The 23,726-nt window shown below is 45.6% G+C and overlaps 1 protein-coding gene across 1 annotated transcript in view; it reads left to right on the forward strand.

The window, feature by feature from the left end:
- The window catches only part of kif26ab (kinesin family member 26Ab), a 65,509-nt gene that overhangs the window by 24,099 nt on the left and 17,684 nt on the right, over nucleotides 1–23,726 (forward strand). Inside the window, exons 3-4 of the mRNA XM_073484317.1 lie at nucleotides 1,687–2,160; nucleotides 8,175–8,368. Coding sequence (XP_073340418.1) covers nucleotides 1,687–2,160; nucleotides 8,175–8,368 — 668 coding nt within the window. The remainder of the gene's footprint in view (nucleotides 1–1,686; nucleotides 2,161–8,174; nucleotides 8,369–23,726) is intronic.

The following is a 23,726-nucleotide window of genomic DNA, read 5'->3' on the forward strand; positions in this document are numbered from 1 at the left end:
AAGGGCGGAGTTGACTGGTTATGACTTTGCTTCAATTTCCTGTCTGGGAAGGTTGTACATGAAGGCAGACCAGACTGTGAAAATAGCAGCCAGTGGTGTTTTTTCTTTAGCTCTGTATCGCTGTTCCACTCCAATTTGTCACAGGCTGTTTCATCTTATTTCAACAGAACTGTCCTGTGCATAAATATCCGACAGTAGAGATCCAGCAGCATTTAAAGCTCTATCATAGCATCATATTCCAGTATAAGCTTCTTACATTTAAATCCATTCCTCGTTGGGATATACTTGCTTGATACCATACTGTACTTGATCTGCCATTACCCCGTCGTCAGCCCGTTTCTCATTCTTTATTCTTTGTAAGATTTATGGGGTTTTCATCATCCTGAGTGTAGTTATGAGTTGTGCTTGCATCCTGTCCGTGCCTGCCCACGTGTGAAGTAAGTAGCCAATATAGTAAATCATTAACCAGGACCAATCCGTTACCGTCAGGTCAACCCTTTGCATGACTGTCCTTTAAGCAATAAAGTGATGATATGGAGATTACGCTTACCCAGCAGGGTGCATTGACTTAGACTGCTTTCTGACCATCGTCTGTGATTTTCTGGAAGGTTTGCGTGATCAAACTTTTAATTCTGTGTGTGTTTGCAGGGAAAGGTCATCTTTGTATTGAGCTGCTTTCATGAGGAGGAGATTTAGGGTCCCTCAGCCTGCCTCTGTGGTCTCTAGGTCTGTTGGGTTAGCTGTATTAAGTGGCACTGCATTAGAGCAGAGGATTGTTGTTTCCCCGCTGCTTCACTCCTCCTGATCACCTCGGAGGTTCCACGGAGCAAAGGCCTCATAAACATTTATGTACGGGCTGTGGGCTCATGTCTTAGGCCACGACTCCACTGGGCAGAAGCCCGGTGGCCCTTAATGCCTCTTAAGAGACTGTGTTGTCTGTGTGTTTGTGTGCGTGTTTGTGCGAGTGTTTATTTACTGAAAACAAAGAGAAAGTTATGTTCCACCCTCACTGATAGCTCTGCGTGCCTCTGGCTTCCTGGATGAGGTATTTATTTTCACATTTGGTGGCTTATCATATGTTTTCATGCTGGGACACTTGTCATATGTAAATGTATGGCTTTGGGCGCAAGAGTCCCCTCAGCTGTTGTTTTCTTTTGTCATTTCTCCCAAGCAGAGATGGACACCCTAGGGAGCCTACTTAGAGATGAAGTGAAAGGACAAAACTCCACTGGACACCGTCTCTAAAAGCAGAAATAAGCTGAAATCTGCTCATTCCTCTTCTTTCTTCACAAAATAAATAAAAGCCACATTTTGCTTGTTTTTTTTGCGAGGAATGTCTCTGTGGGATCTTCAACTAATCCCTCCAAGCCTTATTTCGGAGTTGTCTCCTCACGTATAGCTTGTTTGTTCTGAAATGCTTGGTGGACCTGATCAGCAGTCTAAAGTTGCATGCAGGCAAAGCATCTCAGTCTAAACAAACAACCATCGCAAAAAAGAGGAAGTGGTTGAATTAGGGAATGAGGGTCCCGGAGGGCAGTCAGGGACCACACTGGTAGCAGACCACTGACGCGCCTGGAAAATGTGAACAACATACAGGAAATCCTTTCAAAAGATAGTGAAATATGCTTGGGATCAACTGCCTGCAGCCATGTTAAAGCCTCTCTCTTCTGACTGTTTGCTCCACAGGACCCTGGATATGCATCCTTCCTGTTTGAGCAGCTCCAGGCACCTGGGAGCCATGAAGCTGGTGTCAGCTGTTGCCAGGTGTGCGCCACATCTCTCCACCAACTGAGGCAGGAGGCCTTGCAGACGCTCCACGCGCCCATCCTCACCATTAGCTCAGACATGGCCACCCTGCCCCCTCCATCCTTCTTGCCGCAGCCTGCCAGATTCACCATGTCCTCCAGTGTCCATGCAAAACAGCTGTCCAAAAGTCAACCGGCTGCCCACTCTGTGCTGCCTTTGGGCGAGCGGCACAGGGTACCAGGCTGGTCACAGAGCCCCTCGGTGTCTTCAGGGCCAAAGACAAGTGTCCAGGTGACTGTGGCAGGAGGGCAGCTCACTGGATCCTTGAGCACTGTCACCATTCAGGCACAGCAGTACCTCGAGGGCATGTGGAGCATTTCCAGGGTCAACAACTTCCTGCCTCAGCCTAAACCGGTACGTCTTGAATGTGTCCCTTTTCATTTTATATCACATTGCAAAAAAAAAAATAGTGCAACATTAGAACAAGCACTTAAAAAAGCAGACAATAACTACGACTAGCTACTTCAGCTCCTTTTTTGAAGTTTTGAGGGCCATATCATCAGTAAATAGGCTACGCACACAGCGCAATTGAGAAGCGTTCACACATTCAACCTTCTCTCTTCTTTATAATTGTTGTCTGTGAGCTTCTGTAAAGTATGCTACTTCTCGTTTTTAAAACCTTTTTGAGCCTTGTATCAATCTATGGTGTGTATGGTTTGAAAAGTCCTTGAAGTTGATGCTTAAGAAGGTGTTTTTTTATTGTAAAATACTTTAATTTGTTGTTACACTTTAGACCTTTAAGATAAAATGTGCCTTTATTGACCCCCTGTGGGGGAAATTCATTCAGAGAGATAAATTAGATAAAATAGAATAGAAATAGTATATAGAATAGATAATTCTGTGTGCTTAAACATGTGCAATGGTCGTGTAAATGTAGGAGATGATAATGATTATTATTATTATTCTTATTATAATTATTGTTATTACCATCTGTATCTATATTTAAAACAGTAAGAGCAAGCATTATTTTGCAATGACGTCCTGGTTACAATACATAAGAAACACAATCCATACAAACACTGGGACACTTAAGATATATCAGCAAGTTACACAACAAACAGATGAAGAAGCCCTGCAGAGAATTTGTGAGTCAGAACTCTTGTGCTGACCTCTCATTCCTCAGCGGTCATGGAGCCTGAGTGATCTGAGGTCAGAGGTCATCGCAACACTAATCTGCTGACCTCCTCCTCAAGGGCATTTCAAATGACCACCCCACAGCCTCGCCATAACTCTTCTCTCATGTTGGATGAGCATTAGTCTGTGCTTTGTTTGATGTCTAAGAGACCTAGAGAGGCTCTGAGTTTTGCCCTTACCATCGTGGTATTAATCATGCTGTATCGTGTTCGTCTTGCTTATTTGCACAATTATGCAGTTTTTACAGGCGGTGATTTCTAATAGAGCTGCAACAATAAGTCAATAAATCGATCGGTCCATCAAAAGAAAATAAATTGCCAGCTATTTGATAGTCAATTAATCATTTCAGTCATTTTTTAAGCAGAATGTCAATTTTTATTTTATGAATGATCGTAAATCGAGTGTTTGGGTTTTGGACTGTTGGTTGGACAATAGAAGCAATTTGAAGAAATCACTTTGGGCTTTGGGAAATTGTAATGGGCATTTTTCACAATTGTTTGACATTTTTATAGACTAAATGATCGATCGATCAGTCGTGAAAGTAAAAGGCAGATGAATCGAAAATGAAAATAAAAGTTTCTGGAATCGTGCAGCATATTTCTTTTCCTTCTGTCTTTTTTACTGATGCGTCTCTTCCTGCATTGACAGGGACATCTGGTTTCAGACCTCATTTACAAACCGCTGTGACATTCTTCACCAGGCAGACTCAGTGTACAAACCAAACAGCATGTGCTAACATTAACCAGTCCTTGCACTTTGATATTTCCCATTAGATATATATATACTGTAAATTTCTGTTCCATCTGTGTTGATAACTGCAGTCTATTATGGGTCTTGGCAGTGTTATTCCTTCCTTTCTGCTCGACAATTGAAGACAGATTTTCACTCCTCCCTTTAATGTCAACAAGTGCCTTTGGAGATAGTTTATGGGCAGCCATCAAAAGCTTTTAACTGCATGTACGCAATCTAGGGCAAATCAAACGGCCTGGCACAGAGGGGAGAGTCTGACTTGTGTTCTCCATCTATGTGTCTAAAAGCAATTAGCGGCCCTTGGAGCTGGGATGAGTTGCTCAATGCCACATAGCTAGCTGAGGCTGGGGCCCTTGTTCGAAGGAGAGAAATGTCCCTTCAAGACATGAAGTTACAGACACAGCAGAAATGGGTTTTATTTTCTCAAGCTGGTTTCTTTCATTAAAACCAGATCCTTCAGAATGACAAAAACCCACACACACTCTCGAGGATTGGGAGTTAGGCTGTGCCGAAAGCTTCAATTCATTATCCCCTCTTGGGTTTTTTTATTTTTTGTGTGGGGAAAGCACGCAGTGGTGTTCAGACAAAGAAGCAGGCATAGACTTTGTGCGTGTTAGACCGAAATCCTTCAGAGTGTGTTAACCAGGGAGCCTGGGGCGCTCCCACACACAGCCCATTATAGGGCACCTTGAATCTCCCATTAGGGAAAAGGCTCTGGTTAACATCTGGAATGATGTTTGTGGTTGTTGGAATTGAACTATCTGGCTCCCTCTCTGTAATTGGCTGACGATGGGTCATATGAATGTAGTTGCCTTGAATCTTCCAAATCGTACAAACTTTTCTGAGACAGTCTTTTGCTAGAACCTGGTGCAAAACCTGAACTTAGATCAGCTCCAAATTCCCAACTGCTTAACCAATTCCTGGCATTATTGGAAGTTTGGGTGATCCAGAAAACAACATTGCAAGCAGTGCTATGCCACGATTCAAAACCAGAAACTGATTGACCAAATCTGTGTTTCTCCCTTTGCTCCATAAAACTCACAACCGCATGTGCGCTAATCTACAAAGTCCAAGTGCTCTTGACCCATGAGGGTTTCCGTTATTGGCCCACTGGTTGCCTGCTGCCATGGCCTGCTCAGTTGCCACCAATTTGAAGCCCAGCAGATGATCTTGGCTGCTGCTTCTTTGGTGCAGCTGGGCTTGCATGGCAGTGTGCCACCGAGAGCGACGATGATCAGAGAAGAAAAGGATGCAGGAAGGGAAGGGAGGGAAAATTCCAAGTCCTGCCAAAGTAGTAAAAAAATAAAAAAATAAATGGCATTGATGTTTTGGTATCTTCTTATAGACAGGAGTGAAATATCAGGGTGTCTGAAGGCACTGTAGGATTCCAGTATTGTTAAAAAGTCGATTCTCACCTCAGTTGCTTTCTGTTGGTTAGAGAGGCCATCCAAGCACGACAGCCAGATTAACACAAGGCCTATTTCACTTCAGCAGTAATCGTCTGTTGACCACTGGGATCATAGGTCACAGGGGAGTCCTGCTACTCTCAGCGGCTGAGGAGAAGATAGACTGCTGATTGGGTGCTGGCCTACGCTGTTTACCCCAGACTTCACAGGAAGCACTTTCCCGAACTCTTTTTCTCTCTTTCAGTTGTCTTCTTCACTCTCTCCATTATGTTCAAATCTCTCGCTTTGTATCCCCCCCTCCCTTTCTTGCCCTTTTCATTCTACTGGTAAACCAAGGCAAAGGGATCAGGGAGGGCTGAGGGTTAAAGGGTGGAAGGCCAGCTCATTACTGACTCTCAGCACAAACGGCTGAGCACACATGGCTCCACTGACACGGCCTAATTACCTGACCAGGGGATAGATTGTACTTTTCAGCCAGAATCAGGGCCATCCCAGGTCCAAGGCTACAGAGAACAGCTTGGCTGAGGGGATTAAGTCTCCAGTTTTAACCAAAGGGAATAAAAATCTTTGATAGGCACTGTGATGTGCTTGAGTGTGTGTGCGTGTGTCTGAGTCCGTAGTTTGTCCTGAAATTGTCTGCCACTTGATTTTTAAACCGTTTAAAACTACCCAGACTCGATCAGTGACAGATTTGATGTTCTTTACACATCAGCTTCCTGTACGGCTGCGTGTGAAGTGCTCTCGTCTTTCGTGCCAAAGTGTAATGGGTCTACTTCCCTGGTATGCGCGGAGTTCCTAACCTGTCACCGACACCAGCATGGTGCGAGGCTTTCCGCTCTGACATCTGCACAAGGATCTGTATCTGGCTCATTTCAGTTTGCAGCCATGGTGTGCTTCTCAGGCCATAACTTCACACAACCGCAGCTTGATATCTGACTTAACCTCCATGATGAAGTCTCAAGAGAGCCAAACCAGACCTCTAAAAACAAGGGCTGTGATTCGTAACTCTGATAACAAGTGCAAAGGGAAGAGATGGGAAAGTGGGAATTCATGAGGTACATGCACTGCAGGGGCCTCATTACAGAAACCTCTGTCTGAAATCATATCTTATCTCAGGTTAGGATGACATTTAGGATTTTTGGTATTACAAAAACCTGCTTCCTTGCTGCATTTAGGAGAAAATCATATTTTATCTTAGAGTAGGAATTTATGGAACTGTCCCAACTTAAGAATTTCCCTAAGTTAAACAATTCAAAGTTAGAATCGCACAGACCCTGTCCTAAGTTTAAGATAATCATGAAGATGAGGAACAACATGAACACACCCGTTGGAGAAGCTAACGCTGATGTTAGCCTGCTGGGGAGGCTGACATCAATGTTAAGCATTGCTTCTGTAATAGGATGATAGGATTTTTCCTATAAGTGAAGATAGGTCAAGCAGTCAGGACAGTTGTTCTGTAATGAGGCCCCTGGTCCAGTGTCGGACAAATGGTCAGTGAAGCTTTTCTGGGAGAAGATAATGCACCGTGCTTTAATATAACAGCACATTGTACCACATGTAGAGTTAACAGTGGCGACACTCTGCAGGGCAATAGCCAAGCCTCTCATGTGAATGTCAGAATGTGAATATGTCCTCACATCCTGATGTATAGCATTCACATGTCAGGCCTGGCATATAAATAGTGCAGCTGTCAGCCTGTGCTGACAAATGGCAGATAATGGAAGGCCATACACTTTGCAAAAAAGATTGTAAAGGATGTTATTTTAGTTGCCAAACATGAATCTCGGGCAAACACTGAGGTGGTAAATATGCAGAGGGCCTGAACTGTGTTTATAATACATATCCTGTCAAATGGCACTGAGGCTGCAGCGCTGTGTTGTGCTCCATTCAAGGTCGTTGCTGATTACACAATGTTCAATGTGTCAGCGTTATAAATGTTTTTAGGAAAACTTTGGCCTTTATTTATTTAATTTCCGATGCTGAAAAGCCACAGAACCGGTTTTTGTCAGCTGCTATTGATCATTGTCTTGCAGGATAAACTCTTGGCTCCGGTGAGGATTAACCTTTTGTCAGTTTGTGGTGACTCCAGCTGAAGCGTATACCCTCAGAGTTGGCTTTTGGCTTTTATAATTAGCTCTCTGCACTCCTTCAGTTGGTCTATGAGCAATCAGTGAACCACTGCAGGCTCCAGAGCTCCAGATGAACCTTTATGCGCCATGTCCACTAAGCTACTACAGTTTTAGCTTCAACTTGAAACAGAAAAAGAGGGCTAGAGGGCTTTGTATGGATGGTTTCGATTTTTTGTGGACTGTGCATCTGTAGCTTTGTGTTCAGCCATATTCATACTTTAAAGGGGCACTGTGTAGATTTGCAGAGGAAATTCAAACTCAGAATTTTATATTTATGAATCGTGTTGATGATGAAACTGTCGTAGCTGTTTTTAAATGACCTGCTGAACAAATAGGAAGGCATACAGGTGGTATATCCAGTGTGTCTTTGGCATTAGTTAGCAGAGAAACAGATGCAGCTCACCCCAGTTTCCTCCTGTTCATTTACCAAGCTGCCGGAGCCATGTGTGCTCATGCAGGCACACTTTTATACCTCGTTAACATTAAGGCTATGGAAATCTAATTTCTCACATTGTTGTTGATTGTTTACTCCCTTGGAGACTTGATCGTCCAAGTATAACTCAACTTGCAGGGTGACGCGTTCTTCTTTCTTGATGAGTAAAGTTCCAAATTACCCATGGAGGTATAGATATAATCTGGAGCAGGGTGAAGTAAATCGCTAGTGATTTAATTACTAATTAAATGTGGGTTATCACTTAATTACAGCAGGCTACAGCCAGAGCAACCTCAAGAGTGTTGCCAGAATCAATGAATGGTGCAGCATCCTTGCTGTTCTGTAGGGAGCTCTCTACGGTGGATACTGCTGACTCCCGCTAACCGTTGCTGGCTGCAGCAGCTGCCTGTCCATCTGTGGCACAGGGGGAGTAATGGAGTGGAAGGAAGGTGCGCAGGAGCAGCAAAACTTGTAAGTGATGGTTGTGGTCTTATCTCTGTATCTGTGTGTTAACAGGCCCAGGGTTTGATGGGAGAGGCAGACAGAGACGTCACAGCCTTGGAGGCCCCAGTCACCACCATGACCACCAGCAGCACCAGCAGCAGCACCCTGACGCCCTGCCGACTGAGGAGCTCCAGCCAACCGGGACTCCCAGCACCCGTCGCCAATACATCCACCTCCTCATCTGCAGCAGCCTCCTTCTTCATTAGGTAAGCACGCCCTGGACGAGTGTGTCAAAAGCCAGAGAGATTAGCTTGAGCGGTGTTAAATGAAGTGTTTAGTGTGTGCGTGAGCTTGCGAGGAGGAGATGTGCACAGACTCGCCTTTCGAATGTCTGCCGAAGGTTCATGGTGTTGACTTCCATGTGGGGCACCTATTCCGTGGAGATGTTGTTCTTGCCATGGTTGAATTGTAGCATCGCCTTGGGATACGCACCATCATGGGACTAAATGAACCTTTAGTTACAGGCACCAGTGCCCATGAATGGATAATAGAATTACATAATTCGATATGAAGAGGGAGTGTCTCACGAAGGGGCTTAAATTAAAGCTGAGTATTGTCCTAAGGTATTTCTTTTTGAGGTGTTTTTTTTCTTTGTTTCTTTGTTGTTTTAGTGAGGTGCTGGCCTGTCACATATAGCTCCATATGCATGTCTCGTTACTCAGGTCATCTTCACGATCACATTTATCATTTTTGCGTCTTCAACTCGAAACAGCTCTTCAGATTTTGCAACTTGTTTATTTCCATTAAACCATTTGGTCCCCGTGTATCTCAGGCTTTTTCAGCCCTCCTTGGCTCTGGTGTTGTTGTTGCCCCGGAGAGTACTTCACCCTCTCCAGGCGGGTGGATGGCTGGTGCAATGTGCTATATTGTCATTGATAGATTCCCTGGCAGGCTGGTCAGTGCATACATTCGCTGCCTCCACTCTCTAAGGAGTGCTGCGCCATAATGAATGTTGGCGAAAAGGGAAGCTGGCTAAGAATGATGCATAGGACCATTGAAGCTCTGCACCACAGGAGGTGAAGGGACTTGTCGAGTGTGACAGGAAGCCCGTGTGGGATCTGTGGAGCTTAGCTTTTCTCCAAGCACCCCCAAATGGAGTTTGTCTTGCCAGCTTTCACAGGGTCAGAGCATATCAGTTGGGGCCATGAGGCCTCTTCTTTTGGCGAAGGGGACATTCCAGATCCTCCACTAAATATGCAACTTCCTGTGCGTGCCGCATCCCGTCACAAGAGCAGACGTGAACAACAGCGAGGTGCGGCCCTCAGCTAGACAGGGTTAATTCCTGACACTGATTTATTAGTTCTCAATGTTTTCTTTGGACCAGAGCTCAAAAAGAGTTGTGCAGAGAACCGAGTCTAGCCAAGCGCAGGGAAAAAAGAGGGAGGTGGACTTGTTATTTCCCCTGTAACGGGTCCTGGTGGGGCAAAGGAGGTGTAGGTGGAAGTACAGTAAAAGGGTTCCACCTTTCATTTCATCCCAGTGATAATTTGCTGCCAAGAATGTGGTGTTTTACTTGGCCCAGAGGAAAACAATGATGATGGGCCAGCTTTGAACAGCATCACATCCCACAGATAGAGAAAAGAGCGGTGGAGATGCACTGTGCTTGATTTGAAGCACACACCCGTTTCCTGACCCTCTGCAGCTGTTGCCTGCAACAGGAATACCATCATCATCATCATCATCATCATCATCTTGTTGTTGTCTTTGTTTCATCATTTTGTATATCGCTGCTGATTGAAACGTAAGTCTGCAAAAGTCAAAACTGATTGAATCAATCAACAGATTTTCTTGTTTTTTTCTCTGCCCAGGGAGCTTTCCAATTGAAAAAGAAAGAAAGCAAAGGAATGAGTGTCCTTCATGTTTTAGACTTGATTAAAAACTTGCATCTGATTAGTATTCCTTTTTGTTCTCGAAAGATACAATTAGTGGGATGCATGTGTGAATCCTGAGAGCCCGGGATGTTGGAGCAGAATAACCAAACAGCAGTTTCTACCCCGATGGAGTGGAGAAGGCTCCTTAGACACTTGTCTGACATTCACTAACACCGTTCCACTCAGAGATGAAATTTTAATTAGAATGCAATTAGCTAGAGTCGAGCTGCCGCAGCTAGTCTGCTGCTCGGAGAAAAGAACAAAAGCAATTCATTCATTTTTCATTGCGGAAATAAGTGAACCGTTCAACTGGTTAGAAAAAGCATTTAATATGTTTCATTTAAGATGTCTACTGAGTTGAGAAATCATTTTAGTATAAATGTTGATTTGATAACTGCAGAGACCAGCAGGTCAGAGTCACACATTTGTACATTTTATGCACACATTAGTAATGTGTCTCCTCAGAATAATAACCAGTGGCCCTGAATTACTTAATTGTGCCTTTGAATTACTTCAAATAGGGTAAAAACCTTCACATACGCTTGTTTTGATTACTCTGTAGTAGAAGCACCAGCAGTAGAGTGTATAGAAACTAGAAAGATTCTTTGATCACACAATGAATGAATGTATCTTTGTGAAACTCCAGTTATTAAGTCATTCTTTTCTTTCTGCTTCCTGTCTCTTGTAATTATGAAAACCTGAAACAAAGCTGACCCCGGGGTCAGTAATGACCAATTGGCAATTAGACTATACAGTGCAGGGAGACAGGAAGAGCCAAGGGTCAAACTATGACCGGATGGTGTGTGTGTGTGCATGTGTGCATATCATTATGTGTGTGTGTGTGTGTGTCTGAGTATAACTGGGGGTGGGGGTAATGGATTTAGAGCCATGTGCTCAGCTGACTAGCACGTTGAGCACTGATTGCCTTGTGACAGAGCATATGATTAGTGTATTGACACAGCGTTGTGTAATGAAACCAGGCGGGGCTCACAGTGGGGGGCCAGACGATGTGGCTAACTGCCGCCTTGCGGATCCTTCTACCCATCTTTCTGTTCCATTAACACCTGCTGATTCTGACGGTGTGTTTATTACCCAGTGGGCCCATGGGATTTCTCAGTGCACACTGCTGACAGGACTCGACTGCTCAGTTTACAATCTACTTTTCTCAGTGTGTTAGTTTCTGCGTGGACACTTTCCAAAGTCTATTGTTGGCCTCTTGTTTATGTTTGTTGCACTAATCATTCTCATGAGAGGGATTATATACTCACTCTGAAGACACATGTGGGTAATGACTGGAAAAGTTTAGAAGGCCTTGGAGATGCAACAAGTCGGTAGAGGACTCAGGGTGGCACACATGCTGGCTGGCAGGCTTTTTTCAGGGGCAGGCGGACAGCTGTTTGCTGGAATGCAGCCTGGAGGAGTGTCAGGAAGAAGTGGTTTTATGGTCGGTCCATCGTCACCCTGCAGCTGCTGCCCAGGTGAGTGTTTGTGCTGTAATGACTGTGATCCTGCAGAAGGAATCCTCCTGTAATTGTGGTAGCAGGGCCATTTAGCCTCTGTTCTCCTGCACACACACAAGACCCTGCCTTTGTGTCAGCAGCACTCGCTCTGCCCTTCATCCCCCAGGCTGAGTAACCATAGAAACAAGTCATTAGCTTGTGGGAATAAAATGTGACTGATTTTTCTTTCAAAAGTGGAGATTGGAAATCAGGAAGTTGAAATAGCCCTCTCTACTGCGCTGGACTATAATTTAGTAGGAGGGAGGGATGAGCATCTCTTCAATAATGACTCCTGCGTGCTGTAAAGTGGATGCACTGCAGGATCACAAGTGCTTGTTGTGAACAACACATGTTGGATGACTTGATAAAGTCCATTGTCCATTCAGTGTGTAGTTTCCATTAGGGCTGGGCGATATGGCTTAAAATAACATTGCAATAGGCTGTATGGCGATACACAATATATGTATATATTTTCAAATCTCCTCAAAAACACTGGCAACAAAATCAAATATCACAACATTTTTGAACAAATTTGTTGAATCCCGTATTGTAGGAATGACTACAGGTAGAGTTTGCAAAAAGGTGAGGACCCAAATGCAGACAACAACAGGTGGGAAGACGTAACAAAAAGCGAGCTTATTAACGCAAAGTTGAAACCACAAAAAATCAAAGGCAGGTAGGGCAAATCCAAAAAAGAAGAAACTAACTGCTAACTTCCAGAGAGCAGACAAAGAAAGCAGGACAGTGCTGTGTTTGATTGGCTGTGCTGTGATTGACAGCAGGGATCTCTGCCACTGACTAATAGGCAGGGCAGATTATGTGGAGCAGAGGGGCTTGCTGCTGAGCACAGTGGATGTGGCCCACATGGCAGGGGGATAAAGATACAGAGCAGGACGATAGCTACGTGGGACGAATGTGCTCGTAAATGTTGTCATTCAGAAGGCATGCTCGGGCTGATGCTTCGCTCTGACAGAAGCAGGAGGTCTGTGGAGAAGAATATTGGATTCACTACCATGGGAGTCAAGTAAGTTATGTTGCACACAGACAGCAGTGAGCTAACTCTGAAGTGTGATGCTCTTGCGTTTGTCTTGTACGTGCAGTCAAATATTTGTGTTTCGGTTTTTGAATCTGTCTGCTGAGCTGCATTGTCTTTCCCCTCTCTCTCTCTTTTCTGCTCTGTGGAACGTGCAGTTCTGTGCAGTCGGAGTTGGACTGTCTGCTCCCTGGAGGTGAGAGGGTAATGGTTTTGTTGTCAAGCCACAGCGAGATGGATTCCTCCACCAAAGTGAGAGTGTGAGCAGAATGTATAGCATGGCAGAAAACATACGGCTGGCTCCATTTTGAGGAAACAGCCTCAGTGGAGCTGCAATGTTAATACTAGCGCTACCTCCAGAGCCTTACAAATGAGAATTGATTCATATCAATCTGTTGAATCTGAGCAACACATGCCCAGGGCGGCGAATGGCTTGTCAGAAGTATTGAGTGGGTGGTAGCCAGGATGGGTGAGCTGCTCTGTGGTATTTCTCTTTGTTTGCTGTTGGATAAAACACCAGCTGGCATTTTCCTGAAATAATCAGGGCTGATGGGACTAATGGCTGCCCCCGTGCAGCGGCAGGCACAGTGGCAGCACCAGCTGAGGCCATGAAGGGGCTGCAGCCTGTAGATAAGCACAGGTGTGAATCCATCCAAGGCCTGTCAGGCGCCGTCAAGGCTGAGGTGTTGATGGAGATCCAGCTGTAGGCATCTACAGCAGGTAGATGCATCCCACTACCCTCATGCGCCATCTCATCCATCTGACTCATAATATTTAATGATTCTCACATAACAGACATCATTGTTTCTGATGCATGTCTAACATTGCTACAGAAGAGCATGTTCTGACAGATATTCTCATTTTGATTCTTCACACAATCGCTGCTCTCTCCCTGTGGCCTCTTTCTGGTTGTCTCGTTCCTCCCTGGGACATGATAACATGGTGTGATAGTTCAGTGCCCCTCGCAGCACCAGAGTGATGGTCAGCGTCCAAATCTCTTGCGCCTGTCATCATGAATGGCAAACAGCTCCAGTGATAAAGAAAAGAAAAGCTGAGGGTTTGCCAAGCCTGCGCGAGGGATAACCTTTCCCCTGTCCCCCCCCTAAATAAATCCCTGAGTCAGGAAGTCTGTCTGGCCCACTCACACAGCCTGCCGGGGGGCGTTGCAGGGGGGAGCCGACAAACAAAGAGCTGAAGCGCTGACTCAAGCCTGTGCGCTCACCCTGGGTCCACGTTTACTAAGCCCTGTGGGGAGAGGGGGGAAGCGCTGCCATCCATTCCTGACAGATTCCTTTCACACGTAGAGAAATGAGAGGATGTGGAGCGCGGACCTCTGTCCTGTAGGCTTGTCACCTCACATAGAGCTGCCTTTGTCTCTTAGTGTGTCGGTGAGGATGATCAAAAAGGCCAGGTTGTGTGCGACTAGTTGAGTGTGGGCAGGAGAGGTCAGCATCAAAACATTTCCAGCTCTGTTTGCCTGCCCACGTCTGGCATTCCTCAACTGGATAACTGCTCTGATAGTTGCCCACAGGCCTCCATGATCAGTGCATTAGTGTTTAGTTATCATGCCTCCATCCTGTTAAATGGATATTACGCGTCATGCCTGTGGGGACTGAGTGATGCCATCTAAAGCTCTTTAGTGTCCCTCAGTGAAAGGTGTCATGCAAATCGAGTCTATTATCTTTGTCATTACAGTCACCTCGGCATTGTTGTTGAGACACAGTGTGAGAGTGTCGCGGAATAAGAATCGCAGTAGCTGGTGGCAGGGAATATGCGTTGAGGAATTTTATGACCTATTGTGTGCAGATGCATAGAAGAGAGCCCGTGGCCTCCGCTCCCATGAGCTGCCTTTATGTCTCCCAATCCAGAGGAACAAAGATGGCTCCTGGTGGGGGCTTTCTCAAGCTTCGTTGCTCCTTGGTGCTCAGCCTCAGCATGGATCCAACATGAATAACTAATAGCTGCTTAATCGGTGGTGGTAGTGGTTTGATTTCCCCAAACGCTGGTGCTTTAGCTTTTTAGAAACAGCACCCCTATCCTTGTTTTTGTAAAAAGGAGGGGTCCAGCTCTTAGGGATGGAGCTCAGATTACCACTGAGGATAAGGCCATTGTCAGGACAGGTGGGTTAGTGTTTACCTCATCACCCACAGCCTCAATTGATGAAATGTTTCACCGTCAGTATCATGAAAAGGTAGTGTGGCTGCTGGGGGGGTTGAAATTGTTAAGACGGTCTAATGGCAACTGTTGAGGATTAAAACCAAGGAATTATGAGACTGATGAAACATACTGTATCTGCAAATGTGCAAAATTAACCCTTGGCTTAAATGTAGACTGGTGCAACCAACCACAGGGGAAGCATTATAGTGCTTCTAGTACATATTCCACATCATATTTGCACCACAATGTACTTCTTAGTGGAGAATTAGTAAAGATTAAGAGTTTTTGTGTAGGATATTATGCCCCCGACCTTTTCTTGTCCAGTTGTGCAAAACTGCTGCTTGAATCTAAAAGCAGCAAGGAGGATTTATCTCCTCTGTGTTTCTGCTGCTTTCGGCGTGCACATCGTCGTCCTGAATGAAGAGGATTATTGCCCGTAATCGGTTCACGACCCAGCACGTGAGAGCCAGCTGCAGTGTGCTAAAAATCCCATTATCCCCATACGCTCTATGTGGCCCAGTGAGTGTTTCTGTGTGTGTGTGTGTTTCTGCGGGTCTGACTTTATGGGTGTGTGATACAGGATAAACTGCTTAACTTGGGTTAATGCGGTTGTAGTCACTAACGTCTTAGTGAATGCTCTCAGGGACACATTTCCTCATGAAGTTAGATTAGTATTCTCTTTTTTATACACAGTAGGGTCAAAAGGTCTGGGACCAGTAGTCGGAATTCTTCTATTTTGAATGTTTTTTCAAATGTAATGCTATTTTTTTTCCAGCTTAACAATTTGAGTGAAAAGTGGATTTTCTGAAAAAAATAGTCAATGAATAGTATTTAATACTGACTGTCATGGTCTTTCCTCCACCTGACCTCAACCCCATTGAACATTTATGGAGGCACCTGAAGACTGAGAAAGCCAAGCATTCAGTTTTGTGGATCACTGTCAAATCATGCTGGGATGATGAGTCAGCTGGCTCTGCACCAACTTGTGGAGTCCATGCCAACTCGGGTGCACGCTGTCATTAAAGATATTCTGAAATTCAAGGACCTTTTTCAAAGATTCAACTTTTCACTCAACTCTCAACACTCTTTCATTTCATCGTCTGCTCCCAGATCTGCTATCGTCTCCCTGACAGTACAGCTCATTCCACCTGACTTGGACCCCCTCTAGTTTCTGTTATTCTGCCTATTGACTTGAATATAGATGACAGATTAAGAAACACATGTTAGGACTCCCCTGCCCCTCCGTTCCGTCTCTCTGGACGGCCCACTGATTAATCACTCCCAAATGTTCCCAGCAGCCTGCGGGCCTGTTTGTTGTGATAGCCTCTGTGTGGAGAAGTGCAAATAAATAATCGCTAGGTGTCTTACCCTGGCAGCGAGTGATTAATGATGCTGAGAAGTGGAGCAGAAGTATGCTGGCTTTCTTCTCCTGCGTCTGTCTCTCCCACACTCGTCATGCTCTTAAGTTATTCTCCGTTCTGATATGGTGTTATGTATTTATCTAAAAAGGACATTATATTTTATCAGGGAGGCATTTCATTCTCATAATAATCACCGTTTGTCTCTTAAATATCAAATACCCTGCCTCCATTGTGTGCTGAACTGATTCTTCAGACAGGAAACGTCACTCAGTCAGTGATGACTTGATGTGAGTGCCAAGAGCTCTTCTTCTCATGCCCAGAGCAGAACAGCTTTCCTGAGGTTTTCAAGGGAAAACGTGGGTGGGATGGTGGGTGAATCAGAGTTCAACATGTGTATTGAGAGAGAGAAGTTATTCCAGCTTCTCCGCAGCCTTGGAGAGAAGCGTAGCAGAGTATACCTGGAGCAGTGTCTGCAGGAGCAGGAGAGAAACTGCGCTGGAGGAGATGAAAGCAGCTGTTAATCTTTGTCAGCAGTGCCAGGGGTGGGGAGGCTGCAGTCTGCAGAGCAGGGAAGAGCATGTCTTCATTATCGTCTGTCACCCATCAGCTGAAAAGTGAATTTTCTTCCAAGGCTTTTATTTTTGCTGCCTGAACCAATTTTGACGTAATAGCTGAGCATTTTATCCGCCACTCGCATCCAAAGCTGCAGTTTTCTGGAAGGCTCTTGTAAACAAGTTGAGGTCAATTGCTAGAGATTTTCCTTTGAGGACCTTTTGACTTTCATTGCAGGTATTTTCAACTCTTTCCTCCAGGGGCCTTAAATTGGCCCCTTTATCTCATTGACTAACAAATGGGTCCTGCAGAGCTGATCTCTGTGCTTTGTTCACCTCTTCATGGCCTAATGTTCAAGCTAGTTAAGGCCATAGACGAACAATAAAATGAACTGTAAATAGAATTACAGCCACTGACTTTTACTCTTAAGTTTTATTCCTTTGCTTGACTTAAGCCCCCCTTAAGCCCCTAACTTAGCAAGGAAGCTTTGTGGCCTTTCAGCATGGGGATTGGGGGAATTGGTGGGTGTGTAACTGGGACCATGGGTGCTTTGTGGGCAGGGTATTAAACACAAAAACACCGGATGTCACTGTTACTGCAGGGTAAGGGTTTGAGGAAGAGTATTCCCTCCTCCATCATTAAGGGGTTAACCTTGGCAAAGATGCCGATTTGCTTCTTTGCACTGTCCTTTGGGATGTGAGAATCTGTTGGCACGAGCCTTTTCTTCTTGATCTGATGTCCAAAGGCACAGATGATAAATCCGCTTAACATAGCTCCTTTGATATTTCTCGACAAAATCAGAGCAAAATGGATTAAGAAGTTGCTTTTACCTCTGTGTTGATACGAGCCAGCGACTAAATCTACTGTCGCCTTCTACACTGTAGCAACAAACCAGACTTCCTTGAATATTGATGAGTTTTTTCACTTTTTGGCGCCAACTGTTCCATTTATTCTTGGCCGACTGGGGATTCCCATCTTTGGGAATAAAGCAATTCCAAGCTGGCTGTGGCATAGCCCCAACGATCATTTTTCCCTGTTTCTTTCTCAGGCAGAAAATGATTTACCTCCTCATGGACAGCACTTGTTGGCACAGAGCCAGGCCCACTGATCGAAGAGAGGACTTGGCTGTACACCCCACAGCTCCATCTCTCACTGCCTCTTTCTTTTCTGTCTCTCTTCCTCCTTCCTCTTCCTGACTGTATTTGGAGGTTCTTTCTCCATCTCAGTGATCTCTAATTTGTTATTTTTTCATTGCCGTCCTCGCCTCGGCGCTGCTTTCTTCCCCGTTCCCCCACTTGCACTCCCTTTCTTTCTTCCCCTGTGCTTCAAATGATCCCCCGTTATTCAAGCTATTCTCCGGAGGATGCCCTAATCCCTCGTTTTCCACCTCAGTCCACAAACAGTTTCAAAAGAGTTCAGAGGAGACCGTGACCGAACAGGTTTAGAAACCCCGGGTAGAATTTAGGATTTTATTTACGCAAAGCTTCTCTTTGACTCTGCGCTGTGACATGAATATTACAAGTCAGTTGCATAAGGAGACATCAGTTTTTTGGGGAATATTTTCTTTTATATGACAACACATTGTACTCACAGATGTTACATGAATGTGTTTGGCCTTACCTAATTGGCCGGGGATTGGTGCAGTGAAGATGTGTGTGCAGCCTTGGGCTGTCGGCAGTCAGCGCACAAATGATGCCCCATTTGGTATTCTGTGTCCAAGGCCATACGCCGTGCAGGAACAAAAGGCTTGTTGAACACCTTGTTGGAACAAAGAGATTTTCTTAAAGGCCTTGGTCCAATATGTTTGGAACGTGCCAGGCAGGATGCTGCTCAGCTAACTGGACATCACATCCATCGCTGTCTGGTTTAGCTGGGATCCATTTATCTATTTCTGAGGATTTATAGGAAGTGTATAAATCCTACCCTGGAGGTGTTTTGGCCACTTCCTGCAAACTGCTGGTTGCGTAAACCAGCACAAGAGAGAAGCTCTACCTTCAGACTATCATTAAAACAGCCAAGCGGGAGCAAAAACAGGCTGGCAGTCAGTGAAAAAGCTTCAGCTTTGGATTGATAAGATTCACCTGACAGGCTGATAAGCCCGTTAGTTCTCTCTTCCATTTTAATGTATCTCAGGCTGCAGAAGAAGAGAGAGGAAACACATTTTTCAAAACGACTGGAAAGATCTGGGATCTGGTTGATGGTAATCTGAATGATAAGATAACAACATTGAACGGAGGGGAACGTCTGTTTCCATATCTCCAGGTGGGGAGCTTTTTTAGCAACTACTGTGAAGAAAACTTGCACATTTTTGCCAGAATTAACATTTGCTGGATCGCATTCATGGATTAATCGCTGTATTCAGGATGTTTCGGCCTCAGGCATTAGTTGTTTTGAGTGATTTAGGGTAAGGGAGAGGAAGTGATTAAAAAACAAAATGAATGTTTATATCAGTGGTCCCTTGATTGCAGGGGGACTTTAGAAAGGAGACAGACTCATTACCAGACTAAACCTCAGCGCCACACAGGATCAGCTTTGTCATCCACTCAACAGCCTGTTTGTCTTTTATTGTCCACATGTGCCTAACAGTGTATCTCAGGTAACCTGAATCCACATACTTCTTTGGTTATTTTAAGAGCCCACCCTTTGTGACCCTCTCAGCTTTGAGTGTTGGGGTAATGCATATGTGTACATGAATGTCTTTACAGTGGTTTGACTCAGAAAAAGCATTTTATAGTGTGGAGGCATTAATGATCAGCGTCCTGACCTCACTAGTAAATCTCATCTGGGTGGGCCTTTTTGCTGCCAGGGCTGCTGGTGGGCAGAGTATGACATCATCTCCTCTTGTGTGTGCACCATATGAATTTGTGCGTGTTCACGGGCTGATGTCATTGTTGCTTAATCACTGCTGGAGCTGAGCAGCGGCTGGGTCAGGCTGTGGGTGACCAGAGATGCAGATTTGTTTTAATCCGAGCCAAATTTGGCAAACCGTGCCGCAGCGGTGTCTGTCTGCACTTCAGTCTGCTGCTCCTGCTTAAACTGAACTAGCACTGTATTTCTCTAACAGTTGAGCTCAGTCGGTAGACTTATGTTATCCCCCCCCACACACACACCTTTGGGGCAGAAGGCTGTTTGATCGTGTCAAGGGCAGCCCATCAATAAGACAGTGCGTACTGATTTTAGCTCTGGGGAGGTTTCCTATTGATTATCTTATGTCTTAAAAACATAGCACCTCACCTCATAGACCAACACACATCCAGCCCAATCAATCTGACCATCTGCTGATTTGGCATTTTGGGTTTGTCTCACAACAACAACATTGCTTCTCTGCTCTAAAAATCTCAGAAATACCTTCACTACGGAGTCCGGGATAAACAGTGAATGCACCCAGCAGAGAGAGCGTACCCAACTCATTGTGCTGTAGTCATTATCATTGCATGGTGTTGAGGCTGGCTGCAGCCCAGTATTCCCATCTCCATTCATGAGGAGCTATGCTGGCCCGCTAATCAGCAGCAGTGTGAGGTAGACTCACTGTGGGGGGGATAAAGCAGCCTCATATCAGTCCCACCGATCTGATCCCTGCATGAATGGCCGGAGCAGCCTTATCTTGTCTGTGGAGGGGGAAAAAAGGAGAATCACAGAAAGGAAATGTCAAGGATAGCAAATGTGGCCAACATGGTAATTAGCCACAGAGACAGGCTACCTAAAGAGCTGGGAGAACAGAGACAAATTTGCACAAACAAGCTAATGGGTGCGGCAGCTAATGATTCTCCTGGGCCGAGGAATTTCTCTTGTTAATTTGACAAATCTTGAATAGAAGGCTGGAGCGATTATTGACAGCTGGCCAGAGTGACGCTTTGAACACATCTTCTTCACCGCCATTGACCTCCACTCCTCCTCCCTCACTGTCGCTGCCTCTATAGGTGAGGACAAAATCTAGATGCCCTCTCTGAAACAAAAGGCACCCGGAGAGCTTTTATTTTAAGCCATCTTTGATTTTACATTCGTCTTGCTTTGGCTCATTTATATATATTACAGTCGTTATCTGTCCCTGAGGTCTGTTCACAAGGAGACAGTGATGGAGCTGAAAGGCTGTCAGAGCAGCTCCAACTGTGGCTGTTCCGTATTATCACGTCATTTTGAAACCACACTGAGGGCAGCAGCAATGGGAATAATGGCTGGTTGCACTGTCACTGGTGCCCACATTAGTATTGTCTTCTACTCTTTTGCCAATCATGATTCAAAGGGCTTCAGTAGAAGCGCTTCAGGACACGGTTCTTGCTCTTTAAAATAAGCCCACCTCAGGCGAATTCATTTGGACGCACACTGCAGAAAAGCAGAGGTAAGCTCGCTGTGGCAAGGAGGAAGGTAAAGGTTATGTGATATATCAAACGGCTTTATTGCTATGCTGTGCTATCCAAATAGCAGTGGAGGGTGATTTTTTATTTTTTTATTTTTTTTTAAGCCTCCAAATTTAATCCAGCAGAGTTCATGTGAGGGGCACTGTGTCAGAAGGAGAGAGCCAACGAAAGAGAGAGAGAGAGAGAGAGAGAGAGAGAGAGAGAGAGAGCTTGTGTGTGTGCTCTGAATGCACTTTCATCTGGCAAGTCTCACACCCACTCTGTCTGCCGATGTGTTGTAGTAGTAGGCACTCTGCAGCCAAAAGCAGCAGCCTTTCAAACAAGACTGGCTGGACGGGGGCTGAGAGGGCTTACTGGTAAATTGGAAGCCCAGGGAATACAGGGTACTCTCGCCCCGCCGCTCGCCCACTCGCATGCTTTCATTCCCCTTTTTACCCTTGACCATTGACTGTCTGCACTCTTTCTCGCTGGCCAGCATAAATCTGCCTTTTTTAAGATGTCATCTGTTCATTGTCTGTCCACCGCTCTCCCTTTTCCCTCCCTTTTGCTCGCGCTCAATTTTTTTTAATCACTCTCAGCTCTCCAATTGAGTCGGAGCATCGCTCATTCAGGCCATCCATCTTTCTGCTCTTAAGTATATCCTTCCTTATCTGTGCGTCACTCCTTATGATTAATAACACTCTCATTCATCTGGCTAATTACATCCTTCAACAAAGAAAAAAAAAAAATACAAATGTGTGCACTCACTACCCGCACAAACACACACACACACTCAAGCTCATGCATGCATGCACTGTAGGCATACTAACCAAATCTGTTTGAAGTGTGGGACCCTAAAAGAAGAGAAGGCTCCTGTATGCATTAAGTATTCATGTGACGTGTGGTGGGGTGCATACATGTGTGTGTGTGTGTGTGTGTGTGTGTGTGTGTGTGTGTGTGTGTGTGTGTGTGCAAGGGTTTGTATGAGACTGTGTGTGTGCGTGTGTGTGTGTGTGTGTGGGTAGAGAGAGAAAGAGTACTCGCAAATTGCGCCGCGAGCAGCCAGCAATCGAGCGCTGACACCTCGTCTGGCAGTCGGAGGGAAAAGGGGCTGGGCTGAGGAAAGAAAGGGAGAGAGAGAGAGGGAGAGAGAGGAGGGAGGCAGGGAGAGTGTGAGTGTGTGTGTGAGAGAGAGCAAGCGAGAGAGAGAGAGAGAGAGAGAGAGAGAGAGAGAGAGAGAGAGAGACACGGCAGGACAGCTGCCAGCATTTCTCCGATAGCAGGAGAAGGACCGGGAGGCGGAACAGGAGCAGGAATTCTCCTCATTCTCAGCCACCCAAGGAAATCTTCCAGCCCAGCCATGCGTGCTGATTCTCTCCCCCCCTCCTCCTGCCTGTGAGCAGCAGCGACTCTGGGAAGGACCTGGGCATCGGAACCTGCAGCCACTCACAGCAGACGCTCCACAGTGGATTAACTGAATGAGACAACCATGCTGCATGTGGGATGAATGCTGGATTGGATGTGAAAGAAGGATTGAAAATCTGTTGCTGGGTTTTTTGCATCTCTGAACTAACGCTGAACTTTTCCTGGCAGGGAGGCATGGAAAGAGTTAGAGGAGCTTTAGTGGAATAGATGAGGTGCTTCTCTTAAAGAAGCTCTCTGGGCTACCTGCTCCCCTCACTGTGAACCTACTGCTTTTTCCTGCAGGGCACTCATCCTGTCTGCCCACCTCCACCCTGCCCCACCTGGCGCTTGTTCCATTTAGTTACTATGACGCCCACGCCGCCTCCTCCTCCTCCCGGTTCTCCCTCCGCCCCTCCAGCTTCTTACAAACCTCTGTGAAATCAAGTGGAACCTCGATGATTGCGATCGGAGCAAAGAGGACCCCTGTGCCCCAACTAGCGAGCGGCCCCGCCTCGCTCTGTTTCTCTGCGACTGTGCCAGCGTATCAAATGTGCGAGTAATGGAGAACAGTGACAACACAGACATGGACCGCAAAGTTGAACTCTGTCAGTTGTCTGTTTTTTGACTATAAGCACAAACTAGATAATGGATTGGAAAGAGCTGTAAGTACACCGTGGCTGCGTTTTCTCACCGTTGCATGTTGAAGCAAACATTGGGTTCAGTTTGTGTAACAGAGCATTTTGTACAAACTTAAAGCTGACTTTGAAGTCAGAGCTGCTGCTTCAGTTTCTCCTTTGAGCATGTAGACCAAGTTGTGTAGGGAAACAGCTTCATTAGCATGGAGACCGGGAGTGAACAGGTGGAAGAGCTGTTGTTGGTGAAGAAATCTGAGCCTCTTCTCGCCGCCTATTTCCCATTCACTGATCATGTAGTTGGGTAAGGCGGAGAGAGGAACAGAGAGGGAGGGAGGGAGGGAGAGAAAGTGACAAGCAATTAATTCCCCTGTGTGCGTGCGAGTGTGCTGAAAAAGCAGCAATATCACCCCTTTTTCTCACCTCCTATTGAAGAACACATGTGCACCGGTTGTCATTGTGCAGCGTGAATTAAAACCTCAAGGTTACAGCTCGGCTTTAGGTTGTGAGCACTCCTCACTGGTCAAGACAATTATTAATCAGTATAGGTGTTTTTTTTTCCCTTCATGGTGACTCCTGATGCTTGATTTATCTCTTTTCTGAAAGAGGAAAGAGACAGAATGAGGTGAGAGAGAGGGAGTGAGAAGCAGTGTACATTTATCTTGAATGAATGTGCTGCGGATGCCTCTCATAAATGCGCGCACACACACATACACAT

Source organism: Pagrus major, chromosome 16, assembly GCF_040436345.1.
Source record: "Pagrus major chromosome 16, Pma_NU_1.0".
Lineage (NCBI taxonomy): Eukaryota > Metazoa > Chordata > Actinopteri > Spariformes > Sparidae > Pagrus > Pagrus major.